The following is a 22,180-nucleotide window of genomic DNA, read 5'->3' as shown; positions in this document are numbered from 1 at the left end:
GGTTGTTCACCTTCTGGCCAAACCTTCCAATAGACTAGTTTCTTTTCAGGTAGTGACTCAGGACCTAGGCATCTCATCACTCACTGCTTTTCCTCTCTTACTACTTTATTGGTGAAAGGTATATCTGATTCTTCCTTTTGACTACTTACTGGTATGTCTAGTTTATTAACTGGCTCAGGTTATATGGGAGCCCAACCACTCTACTTCTCATTCATTACTTGTAGAATGGAAGAGCAGGCATTGAGAGACACTCCTCAGCACCTGTTATTCTGTCATCTCTTTTTTTCCTTCTAAAAAATTGCATCCTATTCTTTGTCTACCCTTTTTCTCAACCACCCAGAATTGTCAGTCTTTTCCTATTCTATGCTTTGTGGGCAAACACAACTTATGAAGGGGTGTTTGTGTGTGTGTGTGTGTGTGGTTTATGTGGTGACATGGGGCAGCTATTCAGTTGAGGGTGATGGGAGTAAAGCATACTTATACCCCTAACACATTAAGAAGTTATCATTGAAGGGGAAAGTAATTATAGATACTAGGTTGGGGGGTGTGAGAAAGGGACTGACAGGAGGTTAAGAAGGGCCCAATGAAATGATTTCCAAGGAGGATATTTTGGTCTGCTGTCTGATTCTCTTACTTTTGAAATACTGCAGGTGGCCCTGGTGGATAAGATGGCATTTGTTCTGAAGGGCACAGGCCCTGCCTTATTGATGCTGCTCCCTCTGTGGGTGCTTCCTGGATGCTCTGAAGACCTAGCCTGGCAAGATTTCATGAAGCAACACCATCTCAGTCTGGGCCTGGATTTCAGCCAGTTGAGCTGTGAAGGTCTTATGGGTGCCATGGAATCTCTGAAGGGGAAAGCCTCCCATACCTTCATCTATGCCATTTGGAGCCAAATAGAAGATATATGCTGTAGGGATGGGTTAGATTGCTATGAGAATGTGCGGGTATGGAGCACGAAACCTTTCAAAATCCTTACCTGTGAGCAGTTGGAGTCTGGTCAAGGCTATAGGGGCACCAGAAGCTATAGCTATGTAGAGCTCCACTGTGGCCTGAATGGATTCCCTGTGAGCCTGGAGGATGCCAAGGTGAAAAAGAAAATTTCAAATTAGGGGCCTGTCTCTACTTATGCCACAAGCTGAGGCATTTGAGGCTATTGGCCACCTGGGCTTATATTTTCCTGTCCAGCCCAAGGACTGAACACTGAATAAGTTTGCTGAAGTTTATTGCTTAACAATGGAGAGAATCTGAGTTACCACATTACCCTACCCTCTAACCTATTCCCACCTCCACACACACACCTTTCCTTCATCTCCAGGCACCAAAGGCAGAGAGGATTGAAGGGCTAGGAAATTGGAAGAGGAATATCAGATATCAGAAGGACAGAAATTCATTTCTTGTGTCTTTGGCCTAATAAAGGTGGTGTAGGGAAGAGACCTTCATAAAGGAAAAGGCTGCAGCAAGTTCTTATCAAGTCTTTCTCCCTGGGAGATATAAAGGTGGGAGAGGGACTTAGCATGGTTGGGGGAGAAGGCAAAATGATTAGGAGATAAGAGAATTTTTCCTCAAATTGACTTTACCAGTGTCTTCATGAATTGACAATTCTTCTTTTCACTGAATAAAATGTTCTTTCACTTTAAGGCTTGAAGATGTGCATGTGTTTAAATGTGTTTGGGTTAAATGCTTACAGTCAAGGCTGTGTTGTACATGGAAAGAGTATTGATCTTGTAGTCTGGATTTGAATCCCAGGTCTGTCATTTCCTAGCTCTGTGTCTGTGGACAGTTCACTTAATTCCTCTTGTCTTCAGTTTCCTTCTCTGTAAAATGAGGAGTTGGACTAGATGTCCTGTGATTTCTCCACCAGCCCCATCTCTAGGATCCTTCAACCTGTGTGACCTTGGGCAAGTCACTAATCTATTTAGGACTTAATTTCCTCACATGTAAAATGAGAGGGTTAGACTAGATGACCTCTAAGGACTACTTACAGCTTTTCATCTATTATCCTATATTCCCATGAGGGAAGGAGATGGCACATGTACACAGATAAATAAAATCCAAGTTGTAATATCATAACTTTATAAGAGGTGTGTAAAATGCTATCATTCAAGAGATATCATAACTAGCTGCAGGAATAAGAGCAGGTTTCACAGAATAGAAGGCATTTGAACTGGGTCTTGAAGGATTAAGTGCCAATGAAAGGAAAAGGGGAAAGGTGGTGAGTGGGAGAGGGAGGAGGAGAGGGGAAGAAGAGTGTTGCCATTCCAGATTAGTAAACAGCACAGTTACAGAAGTAGGAAATTTCAGGGTATATTTTAGAAATATCAGAACAATACAGTTTTTATTGCAACATAGATAAGTGAGAGGTGGTGTGGTGTGAGACAAAGCAAGAAAGATTAATTAGAGCCAGAAATGGAGCCTAAGGAATTTGTTTTCAAGAGACAATGGGAAGTCCACCAACATGTATTGATGGAATTAATTGGCAACACTGACTCATGTTATGTGATTGCGACCTCTTTGCATCTGTTTCTTTGTTTATAAAAGGAAAGATTTGGGCTACGAAATAATTTCCTGCTGAACTTTCAATACTATGTAAACTGGGCAGAAGTGCTGTATAGGTGTCATTCTGAACCTTGAATGTACATGCTAGGGTCCTACCTGAGGATGACACTGTGGCTTTTTTTAAGCACACAGTTATCTTGGATTACCTTCCACCCCCAATTTGGTACCTCAGTTCAGCCATCAATAAAGTATAACAAAAAGTTGAGCCTGAGTATCCTCTTTTTCATCTAAATAATGATCTTCTGGGCATAGAAAGGACTTCAAAATTCATCTAGGCCAGCCTTCACGTTTGCACATGAAGACAACAAAGCCTAGAAAATTAAAAGTAAAATAGCTTGTCACAGGCCCAAGGTAAGTAGACTAGGTGATTGTATCCAAGATTTATCCAGACGGTCCAGAACCAGAAATATCTTTCCATACACCTGACATTTTCATAGGTCCTCAAGGGGACGTGTGCATTTTCAATGCATTAGTTCATTGTGATTCTCCACTAAAAGGCTGAATTAATTCTGATGCCTCATTGAGTCATTGAGCTGACCCTGAGTCTAGAAAGCTATGTTACCAGAAGGCAAGCTTTGAGCTCTCTTACCATACTGGAAATAATCAAGTAAATGACAAATGAAGAATGTCATATCAATCAAAAAGGACTAGCTTAGACTGCTTTGGAGGGGCTAATTACTGACAGGTGGCTACCAAGTGATAAATTCTGACTATGGTGAGATAGCAAGATTGATGGACTTGGAGTCAGGAATACCTGGGTATGAATCCTGCCTCAGATACTTGCCAGTTGGGAAAATGTCCATCTCAGTTTCCTAATCTGTAAAATGAGGGAGTTGGATTTGATAGACTTTAAGTTAACTTCCAAATATAAATCTATGATCTTGTGAGACAGAGCTAGGTCACAATTAGGGCAAATATTCTGTGAAATCGTTGCATTATTTGAATTAACACTGCATTTCCATTGGACTAGAACCAATTATTATATTTTTTTATAATTGTAATTCAAATAATGCAAATTCAAATACATGCAACTACTTCACAACATTCATTGGTGCAAGTAATTGAGACCTAGCTGTACCATCTACTAAGGTGAAAGAATCTACATCAGTGTAGGGAATATTCACACTAGTAAATTCATGAACATTTTTGAATTATTGAAGTTGAAGAAGAGGTTATGTTCATTGGGTAGTTGACACATTAGCAAGATACATGTTCACATAAATCATTTTATCTCATATGGATCTTGTTCCCTGTCGGATAGCCTGGGATACTTAGAAATCCTAGCCCTATTTAAAGTTAAGTTTTGATCGAGAGAGAAGGAAGAAGGAAGAAAGAAGAAAAATATTGGACACATGAGATCCTTGGTTCAATTTACTGCAGATGGTTGTTGGACAAAAAGAGCTATGAAAACGTTAAAGCACTGTAGAAATGAAAGCCATTATTGTTAAAATAACCATACTTAAAAAAACAAAAGGTCCTGTGTGCTGGAGGTAAAGAACTCAAAGGAGAGATGACAAAGACAAATTTTAACTATTTCATTATTTTTCTTAGGAAAAATGTTGTTGTTCACACTGAATAGCCAAAAATTATCAGACTTTGGCAAAGGGCAATATGGTATTATATTTGAAGTGTTTTAGAAAAAAACACAGAAATATTGACTCATGTAACACCCAAACTGATAGGTACATTAGTAGTCATTCAGCAATTCCAGTCCCTCTCCAACACAAACCATCTTGGATAAGTTTTCATGTGCCTTTATTTGATGATCTGCATCATCAAATAAAGCATCTGATAGATGTTTACTACCTGACAAGGAAGTGCATTGTGCTTTTGGGTATAGAATTTACATCTGGTTGGGACCTTAGAGAGTCCAACTGCATTAATTGACAGATAACAAAATTGAGGCTCAGAGAAATAAAAGTCAAGGTCACATAGGTAGAAAGTAGTTAAGATTTGAACTTAGGCCCTCAGATTCCAAATCTTTGGCTTGTGTTTTTCCCTTTATGTTATGATTTGTACATGTAGTGTTTATTTCTGCCTTCTGGAATTAGTGTGAAATTTCTTTCTGTCTTACAATAAGATACATTTTTATCATGTCCTGTTATATTTGAAAAAAAAATCCCCACTTTTCCCTTTTAGCTTTTTCCACATATCTATAAAATTTGATTTTATCGATACTTTGTTCAAACCTTTATCTTCTTTATCATTCATATTTTGGTTTCTTTAAATATTCATTAGCGGGATATTAAAATCTCCCATCATTATTATTTTCTAGCTAATTCTTTTCACTTTTGTTAACTTTTGTTTTCCAAATTTAATTTCTATGCCATGAGATACATCTTTAATTTAAAGAAATAATAAAGATTTTCGTTGCTGAAGGTATCTGTGGGCATGATATAGCTTTCTTTTATATCTCTTAGTGCTTTTTAATTTTAATTGACTTTGCCTGAAATTTTCACCATAATACCAGATTTTCTGGTATCATCAGTTGGAATACAGCAAGTCCATCTTCTCACCTTCACTTTATATGTTTTATTTATATAGTAAATATGTTTCCTTTAGCAGTAGCTTTCGGTTTTTAATCAATTCAAAACCCCTTTTTCCTTTTATAGGGGAGTCTAATTTATACATTTGATCTATTCTTTTTTGTGTTTTTAAATAATTTTTTTTTGTTCAGAAGGATATATACACAGTAGACATTATTTCACTAGGACTATTCCTATTCCAGTTTTAACACACATTCTCATTCATACATCACTAAGCATAGTTCTTATCATTTATGCTACTAACCAAATTGATTAAAAAACCTCTCCTCAGTCCTCCTATTTTTCTAATCCCTTTAAATCTTTTTTTAAATCATAGTTGTTAATTAAAATAGCACAGTCATTATTTGTTATCCTCCCTAAATGATTATATTGAGGTAGTACCTAGTTTTTTTTTGACCCTTTAATCAATCAACAAACATTTATTAAGTATCTTTTAGATGCACAGTCACTGTGTGAAGGGCTGGGGATATTAAAAGAGGCAAGATATAGTCCCTGCTGTCAAGTAGCTTACAATCTAATGGGGGAGACAACAGGCAAATATATACAGAACAAGCTATATGAAGGAGAAATACAAAATAATTAACAGAGGGAAAGCACTAGATTTAAGAAGTGTTGGGACAAGTTCCCTCCAGAAGATGGGATTTTAGTAGGGAGTTTAAAAAGCCAGGATTAGAGAAATGAAAATTAAAAGAACTCTAAGGTACCATCTCACACCTATCATATTGACTAATATGACAGATAAATAATAACAAATACTGAAGAGGATTGAAGAAAATTGGGAGAGAGGAGAAGAGAAAAGAGAGTCCAGAACAGAACCTATGATTAGAGGGTGTTATCTGAAAGAGGATCCAGCTATGGAGACTGAGAAGGAACAATCAGAAAAGGAGGGGAATCTAGAGAGAGTGGTGTCCCCAAAACCTAGAGATAACAGCATGAAAGACAAGGAAACTTTCAATAGTGTCAAAGACTACAGAGACAACAAGAAGAATGAAGATTGAGAAAAGGACATTGAATTTGGCAATTAAGAGATTATTAGTAATGTTGGAAAAAGCAGTTTCAGTGGGCTGTTAAGGATGAAAGCCAGGTTGTAAGAGGTTAAGAAAAGTGAGAGGAAAGTGGAGACGTCTATTGTAGATGGACTTTTTGAGGAGTTTTTTTTCTCTGCAAATTATAATTTTATTTTAAATTTATTTTTAGTTTGCAACATTCATTTCCACAAGACTTTGAGTTACAAATTTTCTCCCCATCTCTACCCTCCCCCCACCCCAAGATGGCATGTATTCTGATTGTCCCTTTCCCCAGTCTGCCCTACCTTCTATCACCTTTCTCCCCCTCCCCCCTTCTCTCCTTCTCTCTTACTGTCTTTAGGGCAAGATAGATTTCTATACCCCATTGCTTGAATATCTTATTTCCCAGTTGGATGCAAAAACAATTTTTTTAACATTTCTTTTTTAAACTTTAATTTCCAGGTTCTTTCCCTTCTTTCTTCCCCACCCACCCTCCTTGAGAAGGCATGCAATTCAATATAGGTTATAAGTGTATTGTTATGCAAAACGCTTCCATAATAGTCAGGTTGTGAAAGGCTAACTATATTTCCCTCCATCCTATCCTGTCCCCCTTATTCAGTTTTCTCCTTTGACCCTGTCCCTTTTCACTACTTTTGACTACCTCCAACCCCAATCTGCCCTCCCTACTATCATCCTGCTCCCCTTTTCCCCTTTCCCCCTAATTTATTGTAGGCTAAGATACCCAGTTGACTGTGTTATTCCCTCCTTAAGTCAAATCTGATAAGAGCAAGATTCACTCATTCCCTTTCACCTACCCCCTCTTCCCTTCTGTTATAACAGCTTTTTCTTGCCACTTTTATGTGAGATAATTTACCCCATGCTACCTTTCCCTTTCTCTTCCTAATATATTCCTCTCACCCCTTAATTTTATTTTTTTAGATAATATCCCTTCATATTCAACTCACACTGTGCCCTCTCTCTCTCTCTCCCTCTCTCCAAATCTCTCTCTCTCTCTCTCTCTCTCTCTCTCTCTCTCTCTCTCTCCCCCTCTCTCTAAATCTCTCTCTCTCTCTCTCTCTCTCTCTCTCTCTCTCTCTCTCTCTCTCTCCTCTCTCACATATGTATGTATATTCCCTTCAACTACCATAATACTGAGAAAGGTCTCATGAGTTACAAATATCATCTTTCCTTGTAGGAATATAAACAAAACAGTTCAACTGTTTATGATTTCTCTTTCCTGTTTACCTTTACATGCTTCTCTTGATACTTGTATTTAAAAGTCAAATTTTCTATTCAGCTCTTGTTTTTTCATCAGGAATGCTTGAAAGTCCTCTATTCCATTGAAAATCCATATTTCGCCCTAAAGTATTACACTCAGTTTTGCTGGGCAGGTGATTCTTGGTTTTAATCTGAGTTCCTTTGACCTCCAGAATATCATATTCCAAGCCCTTTGATCCCTGTATGTAGAAGGTGCTAGATCTTGTGTTATCCTGATTGTGTTTCCACAATACTCAAATTGTTTCTCTCTGGCTGTTTGCAATGTTTTCTCCTTGACCTGGAAACTCTAGAATTTGGCTACAATATTCCTAGGAGTTTTCTTTTTGGGATCTTTTTCACAAGGCAATTGGTGGATTCTTTCAATTTCTATTGTACCCTCTGGTTCTAGAATATCAGGGCAGTTTTCCTTGATCATTTCTTGAAAGATGGGGTCTAGGCTCTTTTTTTGATCATGACTTTCAAGTAGTCCAGTAATTTTAAAATTATCTCTCCTGGATCTATTCTCCAGGTTTTTCCAGTGAGATATTTGACATTGTCTTCCATTTTTTCATCCTTTTGGTTCTGTTTTATAATATCTTGATTTCTCATAAAGTCACTAGCTTCCACTTGCTCCATTCTAATTTTTAAGGCAGTATTTTCTTCAGTGGTCTTTTGAACCTCTTTTTCCATTTGGGTAATTCTGCCTTTCAAGGCATTCTTGTCCTCATTGGCTTTTTGGAGCTCTTTTGACATTTGAGTTAGTCTATTTTTAAGGAGTTATTTTCTTCAGTATTTTTTGGGTTTTCTTTAGCATTGGCTCATTTTTTATGGTTTTCTTGCATCACTCTCATTTCTCTTCCCAATTTTTCCTCTGCATCTCTTACTTGATTTTCCAAATCCTTTTTGAGCTCTTCCATGGCCTGAGACCAATTCGTAGTTTTCTTAGAGGCTTTTGATGTAGGATATTTGACTTTGTTGACTTCTTCTGGCTATATGTTTTGATCTTCTTTGTCACCAAAGAAAGATTCTACAGTTTGAGTGCTTTTATGCTGCCTGTTCATTTTCCCAGCTGATTTCTTGACTTTTGAGCTCTTTGTCAGGGTATGACTGCTTCCAGAGTGGAGAGTGCTTTGTCCCAAGCTTCAGGGGTTTTGTGCCACTGTTTTCAGAGCTACTTCTATTCTGAGGTTGTATGATACTCCTCTCCCAGTCTATTCTCTGGTCTGTGAGTACAAGCACTCCTTTCTGCTGTGTGCCTACCAGGAGGACTTCCTCTCCACAGCTCCCATAAGCTCTGCCACACCAAATGCAATTCCTCCTCCAAGGACTGCCAACCAGCACTGTGACCAAGATCTAAGTAGGGCAAAGCAAGAGAATCTTGCCTCAGTATCAGCAAAGAAATCTCTGCACTCTCTTTCTGACCAGCCTCTTATTCCTCCCATTATCTGTGGGCCTTGAGCTCCAGAAGCAGCCACCACCACCACTGCTGCTGCTGCTGCTACTGCTGCTGTTGCTGCTGCCACCACCTGCTGCAGCCATCTTCACCACCCCAGGGCTGGGGCCAGATTAAGCCCTTCTCTCACCCAGGTCCAACAGTTTTCCCACTGATCTGCTATGTTGTCTTTGGTGTTTGTGGGTTGAGAAGTCTGGAAACTGTCCCAGCTACCAGTGATTCAGTGCCCTGAGGCTTGCTCTGCTCATCTACTCTGGGCTGGTCTCTTCAGGCAGGACCTATGCTGGGCTGTGCTCTGCTCCTAGCATGGTACAATAGACCCTTCCCAGACACCATCCAGGTGGTCTTGGGCTGGAGACATTTTTCTCTCTGTTATTTTGTGGGTTCCATAGCGCTAGAATTTGTTTAGAGTCATTTTTTACAGGTGTTTGGAGGGATTTGGGGGAGAGCTCAAATGAGTCCCTGTTTTCATGCGGCCATCTTGGCTCCACCGAGGTAGTATGGAGTTAAACACACTTGCACAGCTACTGATTTTCATGTAATGGTTATTCCAAACATCATTTAATTACATAATTCCTTGGGTTCAATGTGGGAATAATATTTGGCTCCAACCCCCATCAAGGATATTCTATTTCAACAGACCAGGCAAATACTATAAATCAAGTAAAAAAGCAATTGATTAGGCCAGATTAGCCTAGAACTTCTATATCCAGAGTGTGATTTCATTGGTATGGGAAATTCTCAGGTAAGGAAAGTCTGTCTATCAATGTAGATCCCAATTTCTAGTCTTAGAGGGTGGCCTTGGGTACTGAGGTTAAGTGACTTGTCACAAAACCAGTATGTATCAGAACAGAACTTGAACTCTGGTCATTCTGACTCTGAGGTCAGCCTTCTATGTACCATAGTATATTGCCTCTTGGAAATAAATAACAGGAGAAAAACCAAGCAGTGGAATCATTCAGTTACTCATACGAAAGAGTACAATCTCCTACAGACTCACATGCCAGAAGGCATACTCCTTGGGAAATTGAGACCTTGGGAAAAAGCTTAAAAATTCCTGCATGAGCAGACTAGGCTCTACTTTGTGAAGCTCACTAGTGTGGTACAAGGATGCTACTAACTGTTGTCTCCACCCCACCTTTGCTCTTATAGAGCATGGGAAGCTTTGCTTCTCTGTTTCTATGTGCCACTGTTCTTGCCGTCTTATGCTAATGTTCTAATATGCTTCTCTGTTCTCCATTCTGTTCTCTGCTGCTCTGCCACTGTAGCCTTTGCCATCAGGATGTGTTGTTCCTCTTTTAGGCTGATACATCTTGGACTAAATACCTTGTTCAGCTGACACCAAATATTCTCATGGTATCCTCCCAGATGGCACACACATGAATAATCGCTATGGTTCTTTGAATCACCCTCTTAAAGGAAGACCTTTTGTCTCACATAGTTAAGGTGAGTTAATTCCTTTCCCCGATTTTCTACGTAATGTGGTATAGTCAGAGTGCCCAACAAATTGTTGATGTATTTTCTTAAGCTGTTCTGGGAAGGAGATTAAGATTTGCATCCCTTTTAACTTCTCTTTTCAACTCCTACCATGACAAACAAAAAGCAGCACTTAGTCTTATGAATATCCCTGAAGCTAAAATGCCCCAGGAAGCCCTCAAAACACTGGAGAGGTCAGGTATGAACTGGTGGCACCTCAAAGTAAAACAGTTATGTCTTACATATGCATAGTTTCATGCTATATCTGTGTGTTTTTGTTGGTTTTACACACACAAAGCTGACTTAAAGCAGCTTTCCCCTCCACAAATTCTTGAAATTCATGTGTTCAGTCATTGAAGGAATGTCTGACTTTTTGTAACCTCATTTGAAGAGAAGGATGAAGAAGAGTGAGGTAGGGTGGAGGGAGATTTAGGAGATTTTAAGAGACTTAGGAGCCAAAACTTATATTTCTGCTTGATTGCATCACAAATGGAGAGATGATACATTAATCAACATTTATTAAGTGCCATGCACTGTGCTAAGTGCTAACATCTAAGGTAGGAGACAAAGTCTCCCTCACTTCTTTTTCATAGGTCCAGGTAGGGCTTTACACATGAAGTTTGAAATATTTTCACTACTATAGATAAATTTCCTGAGATCTTTTCTTACTTAATGCTTTATCAGTAAGTTTACATAAAGGTTCCCTTTGTGGCTTAAGAGCAGAGTAAGAGAAATTATTCTCTATAAGATTCAATCTGGTGTCCTCATCAGCATAAGTGAGCTTCCTGGATAATTGTGCACGCATACACCAAATATTAAACACCAGCCACCTGTTCATAGAAAGAACATAGTTGATATTCATGCCTAAACAATATTCTTGCTATTTGCATACACTTCTTTTCCTATTTCTCTAACCAGCCTAGGATTGATTTTATCCCCTTAAAATATAACTTCCTGAAGTCAAGAAGACCCTCAAAGTAAAATCAATGTTAGGGTAAGGATTTTGATGTGCTACCTTTTTTGAAACCTTATCCATGATACAGTGATAAGAGCACTAAATGTGGAGTCTGAATACCTGAAACTTAATTCAGGCCCTGAGTCTTTTTAGTGTGCTCATGGGAAAGTTGTTTGATCACTTTTGTCTCAGTTTCTTCATCTGTAAAATGGGATGGTGATTTTTTGTCCATTGATGAGCATTAGTAGAGGAATTAAACCACATCACTATATAGATATTCTACAGATACTCATCACTATACAGATATATAAATGAAATCATAAGATAAAGAAGTTGCAGTTAAATGGAAGAATGATGCATGCTTAATTGTTGTTAAAGACTAGGGCAGTATAATATCCAATTGAGGAGATCAAGCTGAAATTATTTGTAGATGCAGTCAGAAGGGTGATGTAGTGTGTCAATGGCTCAATGCAAACTAACACTACTCATGAAGAAAAGCATTCACTTCTAGTGGTGGCTCAGTATCATACATACAGACACAGGTGCACACATATAATAACCACATAGTGCCAGTGAGCAAGGTGGGCTGAGCTGTCAATAATGCACTAAGTCACATGATCTGTTTCAACACGTTTAGAAGACTGGATCCTCTTGCTTTGTCATGAATAGAGCTTCTCTAGCTGGTCACTCCGGTTTAAGGGTACATCATTTACTTTCCAAGGAATTCACTCCCATTTTCTTCATGTGGGTATGGCTTACTTTTCACATTTGGTCTTCCAAATACAATTGTGATGACAAAAATGGAAGGAAAAATGTCCTTGAATGCTTATAGTTTCTGATTATTATCAGCTCACTAATTTAAACTGTGGGTATCTTGCTTTTTTTTCTTTAAATTCATAGCAAACTACCCTTTGATAAAACCAAAGAGACCAGCTTCTGTGTTCAGAATTCACTATTTTGCCAAAACTGCTGGGAAAACTGGAAAAAAGTATGGCAGAAACTTGGCATAGACCAACATCTTACACCATATACCAAAATAAAGTCAAAATGGGTTCACCATTTAGATATAAAGGCTGATACTATAAGCCATTTGGGAGAGCAAGGAATAGTTTACTTCTCAGATTTATGGAGAATGGAAGAATTTATGACCAAACAAGAGATAGTGTGTTATGAAATGCAAAATGGATAACTGTGATTATGTTAATTTGAAAAGTTTTTGTACGAACAAAGCCAGTGCAACAAAGATTAGGAGGGAAGCAGAAAACTGGGAAAGAATTTTTATAACCAGTGTCTCTGATATAGGCCTGATCTCTGAAAAATATAGGGAACTGAGTTAAATTTATAGGAATACAAGTCATTCCCCAGTTGATAAGTGGTCAAAGGATATGAACAGGAAATTTTCAGAGGAAGAAATTAAAGACACCTATAGTCATATGAAAAAATGCTCTAAATCACCATTGATTAGAGAAATGCAAATCAAAACAACTCTTATGTACCACATCTCTCCTATCAGATTGGCTAACATGACAAAACAGGAAAATTATAAGTGCTGGAGATGTGGGAAAATAGGAACATTGTGACGTTGTTGGCGGAGTTGTTAAGTGATCCAGCCAATCTGGAGAACAATTTGGAACTATGCCCAAAGGGCTATAATAATGTGCATACTCTTTGACCCAGCAATACCATTTTTAGGGCTGTATCCCAAAGAGATCACACAAGTGGGACAGGGACCAGTATGTACAAAAATATTTATAGCAGCTCTTTTTGTGATGCCAAAGAATTGGAAATCAGGAGGATGCCCATCAATTAGAGAATGGCTAAACAAATTGTGGTATATATATATATATATACATATATAATGTAATACTCTTGTGCTATAAGAAATGAGGAGCAGATGGAATTCATTATAACCTGGAAAGACTTACATGAACTGATGCTGATTGAGGGAAGCAGAAACAGGAAATCATTGTACACAGTTATAGACACATTGTAGGATAACCAACTTTGAAAGATTTGGCTCTTCTCAGCAATGCAAGGTTTAAAGACAGCTCCAAAAGCCTAGTGATGGAAAAAGCTATGCACATCCAGAGAAAGAATTATAGTGTCTGAAGGCAGATTGAGGCAAACTATTTGCTTTCTCTTTTTTTCCTTCCTTTTTGGTTTTGTTTCTTCTTTCTCATGATTCATTCCATTGGCTATAATTCTTCTTTACAACTGGACTATTATGTAAATAAGTTCAACGTGAAGGTTTATGTAGAACCTACATTGGATTACATGCCATTTTGGGGGGGAAGGTGGAGGAGAGGGAGGGAGAGAAAATTTGGAACCCTCAAAATTGTGGAACTCAGTATTGTAAACTAAAAATTAAAAATAAATTTATAATTAAAAAAAGAAAAAGAATGAGCTGCAGATGGACTTCATAATAACCTGGACAGACTTACATGATCTGATGCTGAGTGAGGGGAGCAGAACCAAGAGAATATTATACACAATTACAGACACATGGTATCTGTGATGACTTTGATAGACTTGGCTCTTCGCAGCAAAACAAGGTTCAAAGAGCTTCAAAAGACTCATGATGGAAAAAGCTATCCACATCCAGAGAAAGAATTACAGAGTTTGAATGAATTCAGATTGAGGCAAACTATTTGCTCTTTTTTTTTCACTTCTTTTTTGGTTTTGTTTGAATCTCATGATTCGTTCCACTGGTTATGATTCTTTACAACTTGATTATTGTGTAAATAAGTTTAATGTGAAGGTATAAGTAGAACCTATATAAAATTACATGCTGTCTTGGGGGGAGAGGGGAGGAGAGGGAGGAGGAGAAAATTTGTTGTAAACTAAAAATAAAAAACACATTTATAAAAAATCTTTGCCAACCTTATAATAGTCTTTTATAATCCCCCCCATTTTACCCTGATGTCTCTGAACCTGAAATTTAACTTAAATAGGCAAGATGTTCCTCATCTTCAGAAAGTAGAGTCCTCCCCATTACCCTCTTCCTTTCATCTAGATACTTGAGCACTATGTAAAATACAGTAAAAACTCTGGTTATGTAGGTCAACATTTTTTATTACAGGTTACAAGTATTAGAAATTAAAGCAATTATTTAAAGGAAAGTTGGGTGTTTGACATCAATTTATTAAATAGCACCAGGGAGTCTCAGTTTCCCCAAGGTGGGGAAATGGGAAGATGGAAGAAAAAGAAGGGAAGCAGATTTAGTGTCCTCCTCCCTGCTTTCTCTGGGTCAGTAATGAATAGCAATTTTCAAGTTTCAGAAGGTCATCTGCCTCAAATTTTCCTCCATCCTGATATGGCATTTCCTGTACCGCCTGAGATCACTTGTTTGTGTTCCCTACCTTGCTTGGCATCCTAGTTCCTTTTGTTTGCTTGATTTCTAGGTTTTTCTTTTCTTCTTCTTCTTTTTTTAATGGTGTAACCAGGGTTCAGTTTATTGCAATTTCACTTTAGATGTATTTCTCCCCCGACATTGAAATATGAAAGACTATTTCCAATTTGCTGAAACAGGTAATCAAACATCTTTGCCTTCAGAATTTAATACTAAAGCATCTGTCAGGTTATGTTACTTTCTTTTAGCTTTAACTATTTTTAATATTGCTGCCAGAAATTTTTTCAATGTTTGATTTCAATTTTTACAACTGAGAAAATCAAATATGTTTGGACTCAACTTTTTTCTGATATACCACCATGGGTCCATGAAAGGCTAGTGATGGCCTGGTCATAAGAAGTCAGTGGACCCCTTTCTAGGTTCTTCTACCCAGAAGCCTCTTTACCAAAGTTTAGGTGGAAGGAACAAGCTTTAGAAAGTGAACACTGTCCATCCAGTGGATAAAGTCCCTCCTCCATGACTCTGTGCCATCCTTACATGCATATCTGATACTGGGGCTTGATCCTATTTTTTATAAGGCAATCAAGATTAAGTGACTTGTCCAGGTCACACAGCTAGTGTATGTCTGAGGCCAGGTTTGAACATGGGTCCTCCTGAATCCAGGGACAGTTGCTCTATCTACTGCACCAGCTAGCTGCCATGGGCTTGATTCTAAAAATGCCTATTTTTGTTGGCTTGAGCAAGTCTACTGAGGTGAAAGTACTAACCACATTTCATGCAATTAAGAAAGGTTGAATGATTTTGGTTAGGATAGACCAGCTTAGTTCCATTTTCACAATAAGAAAAGCTATGGAGAAATTTAGTTGAAGATGCTTGTAGGTATCTTAGGTTGAATTCAGAAGACTAAATTTTTTTTTTGAAAAATGCTGAGAAAGTGTTTTAGTTTAATTTTTTAGTTTCTTCAGATGTAGAATTAGAACAGTACTACAACAATTTGCTCTTTCAGAAATCTGTAGGAAAGTTAATTTTATTTTGGCTAAAAGAGTAATTTAAGATCCTTTTTACAGAGGATATGTGCCTTTGTCACTGTAATTAGAAAAATGAATTAATAATAAACATCTCCTGGCAATCAGATATAGCTTTGAGTAAACCATAACAGTGATTCTATCATACATGAATCATTGCCACTAATACACCTCGCCAAAATTCAGACCTAATTATCACACAACATAGTGTTTATCCCAAGAGAAAGTAAGGCAAAAGTGTATATTTAGCTGAAATATGAGTCACCTGTTTGGGTGCTTGAAAATAGCTTCATAGGAGCTGGACATTATACAAACAGACACAATTTAATGACTATTTCTATTGAAAATCTTTGTGGAGTTAGTTGGTTTGAGAGGCTGCCTCAGACCCAGCCACTGGAACTTTTTACCCCAGGATAGCGAGGCAAGTCATGTGTTTGAGCCCAGGAAGATTGCGGGAACCTCTTCTGACAAGGAATGGAAGACCCAGCTGTGCTGTGAAGAGCAGTGGGGGCAACAAGGAACCAACATATACCCAGTGAGTGCAGAAGCAGTGGGGCAGAAAGCCCCTGGCTGTGGGCACCTACAGGAGATTGGAGGTTTGGCTTTGGTTCCAGGCTAGAGGGAACTAGAGATCTGGGGCAAGAGGCACCATTTCCCATACCCCAGGGCTAGAGGTGATTATAAAAATCATGTTATCACCACAAAAAAATGCATAGGCAAAGGAGGAAGAATCCAACCATAGAAACCTATTATGGGAATAGGGATGACTGGGGTTCATCTTCAGAGGAGGACACTGAAGTAAAGAAATCCCCAAAGAGCAATGTTAAATGGTCACTTGCCCAAAAAGAATTTATAGAAGTGTTAAAAAGACTTTAAAAATCAAATAACAGAGATGGAGGGAAAACTAAAAAAAAAAAAAATAATCCAAGAAAAACAAGAAGGTTATGAAAGGAAAGTCAACCAATTAGAAAAGGAGATCCAGAATCTCAAGGAGGAAAATGATACCTTGAAAATTAGAATTGGGCAAAGTGAAGCCACTGAAATTATAAGAGATGAAGAAATACTTAAAGCATGAATAATGAAAAAATAGAAGAGAAAGTGAAACATCTTAAAAGAAAAACAACAGATTTGGAGAATAGACCAAGAAGAAAAAATATAAAAATAATCGGAATAACTGAAAGTTATGACCAAAAAAAGCATCTTGATACAATAATACAAGAAATAATTAACGGAAATTGTCCTGAAGCATTCGAACAAGGCAGGGAAGTAGAAACAGAAAAAAATCCATTGAACACCACTTAAAAGAGATCCTTTGAGGAAAACTCATAGGAATGTCATAGTCAAATTCTGAAATCCTCAGATCAAGGATAAAATAATAAAAGCATCAAGATTAAAACAACTTAAATATGATGGTGCCACAATTAGAATTACACAAGACCTAGCAGCAGAGACATTAAAGAACAGTAAGTCTTGGAACACAATACATCAAAGAGCAAAAGACTTGGGGCTGCCCCTGAAAGTATCATACCTTTCAAATTTGGGTATTATCTGGAATAAAAAAATGGACATTTGACAAACCCCAGACTTTCAAGACTTTGTTAAAAAAAATCCTCAACTTAATAGAAGATTCGACATTCAAGAACTAAGAGACATAGAAGGTACATACCAAAGACTGACTATAAGGGATTTACAAGAACCGACTGCTTACCTTTTATATATATAAAATGTCAAATGTATGTCTAACATTCTTATTAATAATTGTTGAGCTTATAAGAAAGACGGGGATAAACCTGACTATGATATGAATTTAAAAAGTAAAACCATTTAGAACAGCTAAAAAGAATAAACATTTCATACAAGAGAGGTGCAAGAAGAGGAAAGGATACAGAAGATTTAGATGGGGGAGGAAGGCTGGTAGTTCTGGTGACCTATTTTCATTGGGAATGGGTTTAAGAGGGAACAATACATATACATTTAGAAGCGTATAAAAGTCTTCTAAATTTAGAAGAAATAAAATGGTATGGGTTTAGTGAGGGGGGAGAGGACAAGGGAGGGATTAGGACAAGGGAGGGATTTTTAGAGGGGAGAATGAGGGAATAGGTAAAGGGAGTCTAGATTAATGGGAATGGGGGGATAGGGGAGGGATCCTTGGGGGGGAAGGCAAGCAATAGGAAGGCAATGGTGCGGGTAGAAGTAAAGTAGTGGAGGCAGGAAGGATAGGAAACAAAAGATATGTACAAACATAAAAAACAAAGATCAGGAGTAGATTATGTTTGGGAAAGTATATGTCTATATATGCATGTATATATGTATAAGTGTATGTATATATCTGTATGTGTATGTATATATCAAGAAATATCTAAATTATATTGCAGCCTCCTGGGGGGTGGGGGAGGGGAAAAAAGAACAAAATTAAAAAGGGCACAGCAGAGAACAAAAGAAAACACAAGGAAGCAAAGAAAAGATGGATCATTCTCAACATAAGGCGTATTGTTTTTCATACAGGGTTTCTTGAAATGAAGATTTGTTGTTACATATTTTGAATCCTCTCTTATGTTCTGCTATGCACATGACATGCTTTTTTTCTTTCTCACTTTATATTTAAGTTTCAATATTTAAGCTTGTGATATGTTTTTGTTTCTTTTCTCTATTTTGTATTTGTGTTCTGGTAAAATAAAATTTAATAAAAAAATCTTTGTGGCTCAGAGACATAGTAAGCCTATATGGGTGATACAATGAGTAGGAAGCAGCATGGTAGAGTGTAGAGAACATGGATAGGATACTGAAATTGTTACCAGCAGACGTGATTTCTAGTCCTGGATCCAGCAGTTGATTATGTACAAGTCACTTCATTTCTCTATGTCTTAGTTCCCCATTTCTTTCTGGCATAGAAGGGAGAGGTACCTGTAAGCTAGGGCCCATAGGACTAGACGCTGCCTTTTATCACTCACTGTCATTTACCTAGACATTGCATTTAGTTCAGGTCCAGCTTTGGGTAAGCTTGACTTAGAAGGGGGAGTGGGATTCTCATTTTTCAATTATTATCATATTGCCCCAACCCCAGCTTCTGTGGGAACGTTACTGAGGATAGTAATAGTTGGGGCTTGAAAACCTAAAGGGTTCCCCAAATGGGGAGAGTTAAAAGATATTCAATGTACGTGCATCAAAAGGGTTTAGGACAAATGACTTATTCCTCACGAAAAACAGGAATGCTAAGCTTAAAAGAATCATGAATTGCAATAACATAATGCTTAAGAGAGAATTCAGTAATAACTTATCACTAGTAGTACAGGCAACTCAGAGGCTCAACTCAGAGGCTGATATTAAAACTGTTTACACAGTAAGAAATGTCTGTAAAGCTACTAATTAGTCATTTTACATTTATCCTTTCTTTGATTACATAAAATTGAAAAGCTTTTTATGCAAATAAAATCTATACAATTAGAATTAGAAAAGAGACAATTAATTAGAAAAAGTCTTTGCACCAATCAAATGATATACTACTTGTGAAGTGCCCAGCACAGTGCCTGGCATGTAGTATTTCCTACATAAATGCTTATTCACTCCCTTCCTGCCTTCCTCTTTGGTATTGATTTGATGTGGTTAAGCAACTGAGTCTCTTCTTAATCCTCATCTTTTTTGACCACTCTTCAGTCTTCAAGATAGCTGACCACCATCTTCTTGATACTCTCTTCTTTTTTAGATTTTCTAACATTTCTCTCTTATACTTGACCTTTTCTTCACAGTCTCATTTGCTGGATCTCCATTCAAACCATACCTGCTTACTATAGGTGGTTCCCAATGTTCTTTCCTGGGTCATTTTCTCTTATTCTTATGTAATATCTTGGTTGGTGATCTCATGAGCTCCCATGGATTCAATTGTTAATTCAATGCAGGTGATTCTCAGATCCATTTCTCTAGCTCTTACCTATCTCTTGACCTCTAGTCTCACATCTATAACTGCCTATTAGACATCTCAAAGTGGATGTCCCACAGACATCTTAACAGAGCATCCAAAACAGAACTCATTATGTTTCTCCCCCACATCCTGCATTTTTCTGAACTTCCCTATTACTGTCAAGCATATCACCATCCTCCCACTTTCCCAGATTTGCAGCCAAAGTGACATCTTTAACTCCCCTTCTCTTTCAGCCTCTCTCACCCTTTATACCTCTCCCTCCTCCAACCCCTCGTTTCCCCTACCCTCTCATTTTCTCCCTCCCTCCCTATTCTATATCCAATTATTGCTAAATTTTGTCAATTACATCTTTACAACATCCCTCACCTATACCACCTTTTCTTCTCTGACACAGTTGCCACCCTCTTAGAGGCCCTCATTACCTCACAGATGTGTGGTGAAAATAGCCTTCGGCTTGGTTTTCTTTTCTCATCCCAGTCCAATTTCCACTCAGCTGCCAAAATGATTTTCCTAAGTAAAGGTCTGAATTTGTCATCCTTCTCCACTTCCACTCATTAAATACATATGGCTCCCTATCACCTCTAAGATGAAATAATAAGAATAACAAAAATCCCATTTGGCTTTTAAAGCCCTTCAAAGTCTGGACCCTTCCTACCTCTCCAGCATTCTTATACTGTGCTCCCCTCCAGGTGCTCCATGAGCCAGTAACACTGGCCTCCTCCCTATTCCTCACAAAAGACATCCCACATCCAGACTAGATGCCTTTTCAGCTGCTGTCTTTCACCCCTAGCATTTGCTCCTTCCTTATTTCTGCTTCCTGGCTTCCCTGACTTTCTTCAAGTCTCAGCTAAAATTGTACCTTCTTTAGGAATCCTTTCTTGGTCCTCTCTAATGTTAGTACTTTCCTTCTGATATTATTTCCAATGTATCCTGCATATATCTTGTTTTCAAGGGAGCTAAGTGGAACCGGCGATAGAGGACTGGGACTGGAGTGAGAAGACCTCAGTTCAAATCCAGCCTCAGACACTGACAAGCTATGTGACATTGGGCAAATCACTTAACCTTTGTTTGCTTTAGTTTCTTCAACTGCAAAATGGAGATAATAAGATATAACCCTGCCTCCCAGGGTTGTGCTGAAGATCTGATGAGATTGTATTTGTGAAGCATTTGACACAGTGCCTGGCACATAAATAAACACTTCTGTCCCCCTTCTTGTTTGTATATAGTTTATTCTTTATCTCTCTACATTAGCCTGGAATCTCCTTGAGGGCATGGACTGTTTTTGCCTTATATAACATTCATATTAATGAATGAAAAAACATTTATTAAACACTTCCTATGTGCCAAGCACAACACTAAGTACTGGGTATACAAACAAATAGGAAAAGGTGAGCCAGTTGCTGTTTTTATGGAGCTTGTACTGTAATTGGAAGAGACAATATGTCTATAGTAAATTTCAGCTGCAAGACCTAGAAGTCTTAAGAGTTTGCTAGTAGGACAGATGTATAGGCCTAGAAATTTTAGAAGGAAGTGCCAGCAGGTCTGGTGACAATGTCAGGGAGAGCACTGAAGGATATAGCAGCAGGGGATATCATAAGAACTAAAAGAAATAAAGACACAGTGGGAGAACAGATGGTTAGGCATGGTCATCATCTATCTCATCAGAAATATTGTAGGTGATGACACTCAGCTGATACAAGAGACTTGAGAAGTCATATAGTTCAGGTCACCTAGCTTCCTCTAGGTGACCCAGAGTTGGGGGAAGGATGAAGGGATGGCAATGGTTCATGGGAGCCCAGTTTTGTTCTAGTTTCTAGGAGTGGCCCTCCTACAGCTCCTCCAACAATCATCATTTTCCTTTTTTGTCTTATTTTCCAATTTTATGTGTATGAGCTAGAATCTCAAAGGTGTCTGTCTCAATTTTCATTTTTTATTATCAACTTGTAATATTTTTTCTTATTTTTCTTTTTAGTTTTCAACATTCACTTTTGTAAGATTTTGAGTTCCAAATGCCCCCTTCCCCAAAGACAGCATGCAATCTGATATAGTATACACATGTACAATCATATTAAACGTATTTCCACATTGGTGATGTTGTGAAAGAACAATCAGAAGAAAAGGGAAAAAAAAACCAGAAGAAAGGAAAAGCAAACAAGCAAAGAAAACAGCATGCTTCAATCTGCATTCAGACGCAATAGTTCTTTCTCTGGATGTGGATGGCATTTTCCATCATGAGTCTTTTGGAATTGTCTCACATCACTGTATTGCTGAGAAGAGCTAAGTCTATCAAAGTTGGTCATGGTACAATGTTGCTGTTACTGTGTACAGTGTTCTGGTTCTGCTCACTTCACTGAGCATCAGTTCATGTAAATACTTCCAGGTTTTTCTGAAATCTGCCTGCTCCTCCTCATTTTTTTTATGGAACAATAGTATTCCATTATACTCATATACCACAACTTATTCAGTCATTCCCCAATTGATGGGTTTCCCCTCAATTTCTAATTCTTTGCCACCACAAAAAGAGCTACTATAAATATTTTTTATATGTGGGTCCTTTTCCCTTTTTTATGAGCTCTTTGGGATATAAAGCTAGTAGTGGTATTTCTGGATCAAAGGGTATGCACAATTTTATAGCCC

The 22,180-nt window shown here is 38.0% G+C and overlaps 1 protein-coding gene across 1 annotated transcript; it reads left to right on the top strand.

Annotated features, from left to right (window-relative positions):
* The first annotated feature begins 650 nt into the window (after positions 1 to 650).
* Positions 651 to 1,109, top strand: LOC118828123 (epididymal secretory protein E3-beta-like). Its single transcript, XM_036734542.1, has one exon. It carries the CDS (start codon positions 669 to 671, stop codon positions 1,107 to 1,109), a length of 441 nt encoding a protein of 146 aa, XP_036590437.1. The 5' UTR covers positions 651 to 668.
* The last annotated feature ends 21,071 nt before the right edge of the window (positions 1,110 to 22,180 follow it).

The sequence above is a fragment of the Trichosurus vulpecula genome, chromosome 8, assembly GCF_011100635.1.
Source record: "Trichosurus vulpecula isolate mTriVul1 chromosome 8, mTriVul1.pri, whole genome shotgun sequence".
NCBI classification, from domain to species: domain Eukaryota; kingdom Metazoa; phylum Chordata; class Mammalia; order Diprotodontia; family Phalangeridae; genus Trichosurus; species Trichosurus vulpecula.
Note: the sequence above shows the minus strand (reverse complement) of the source record. Positions and strands in the feature narration are given on the sequence as shown.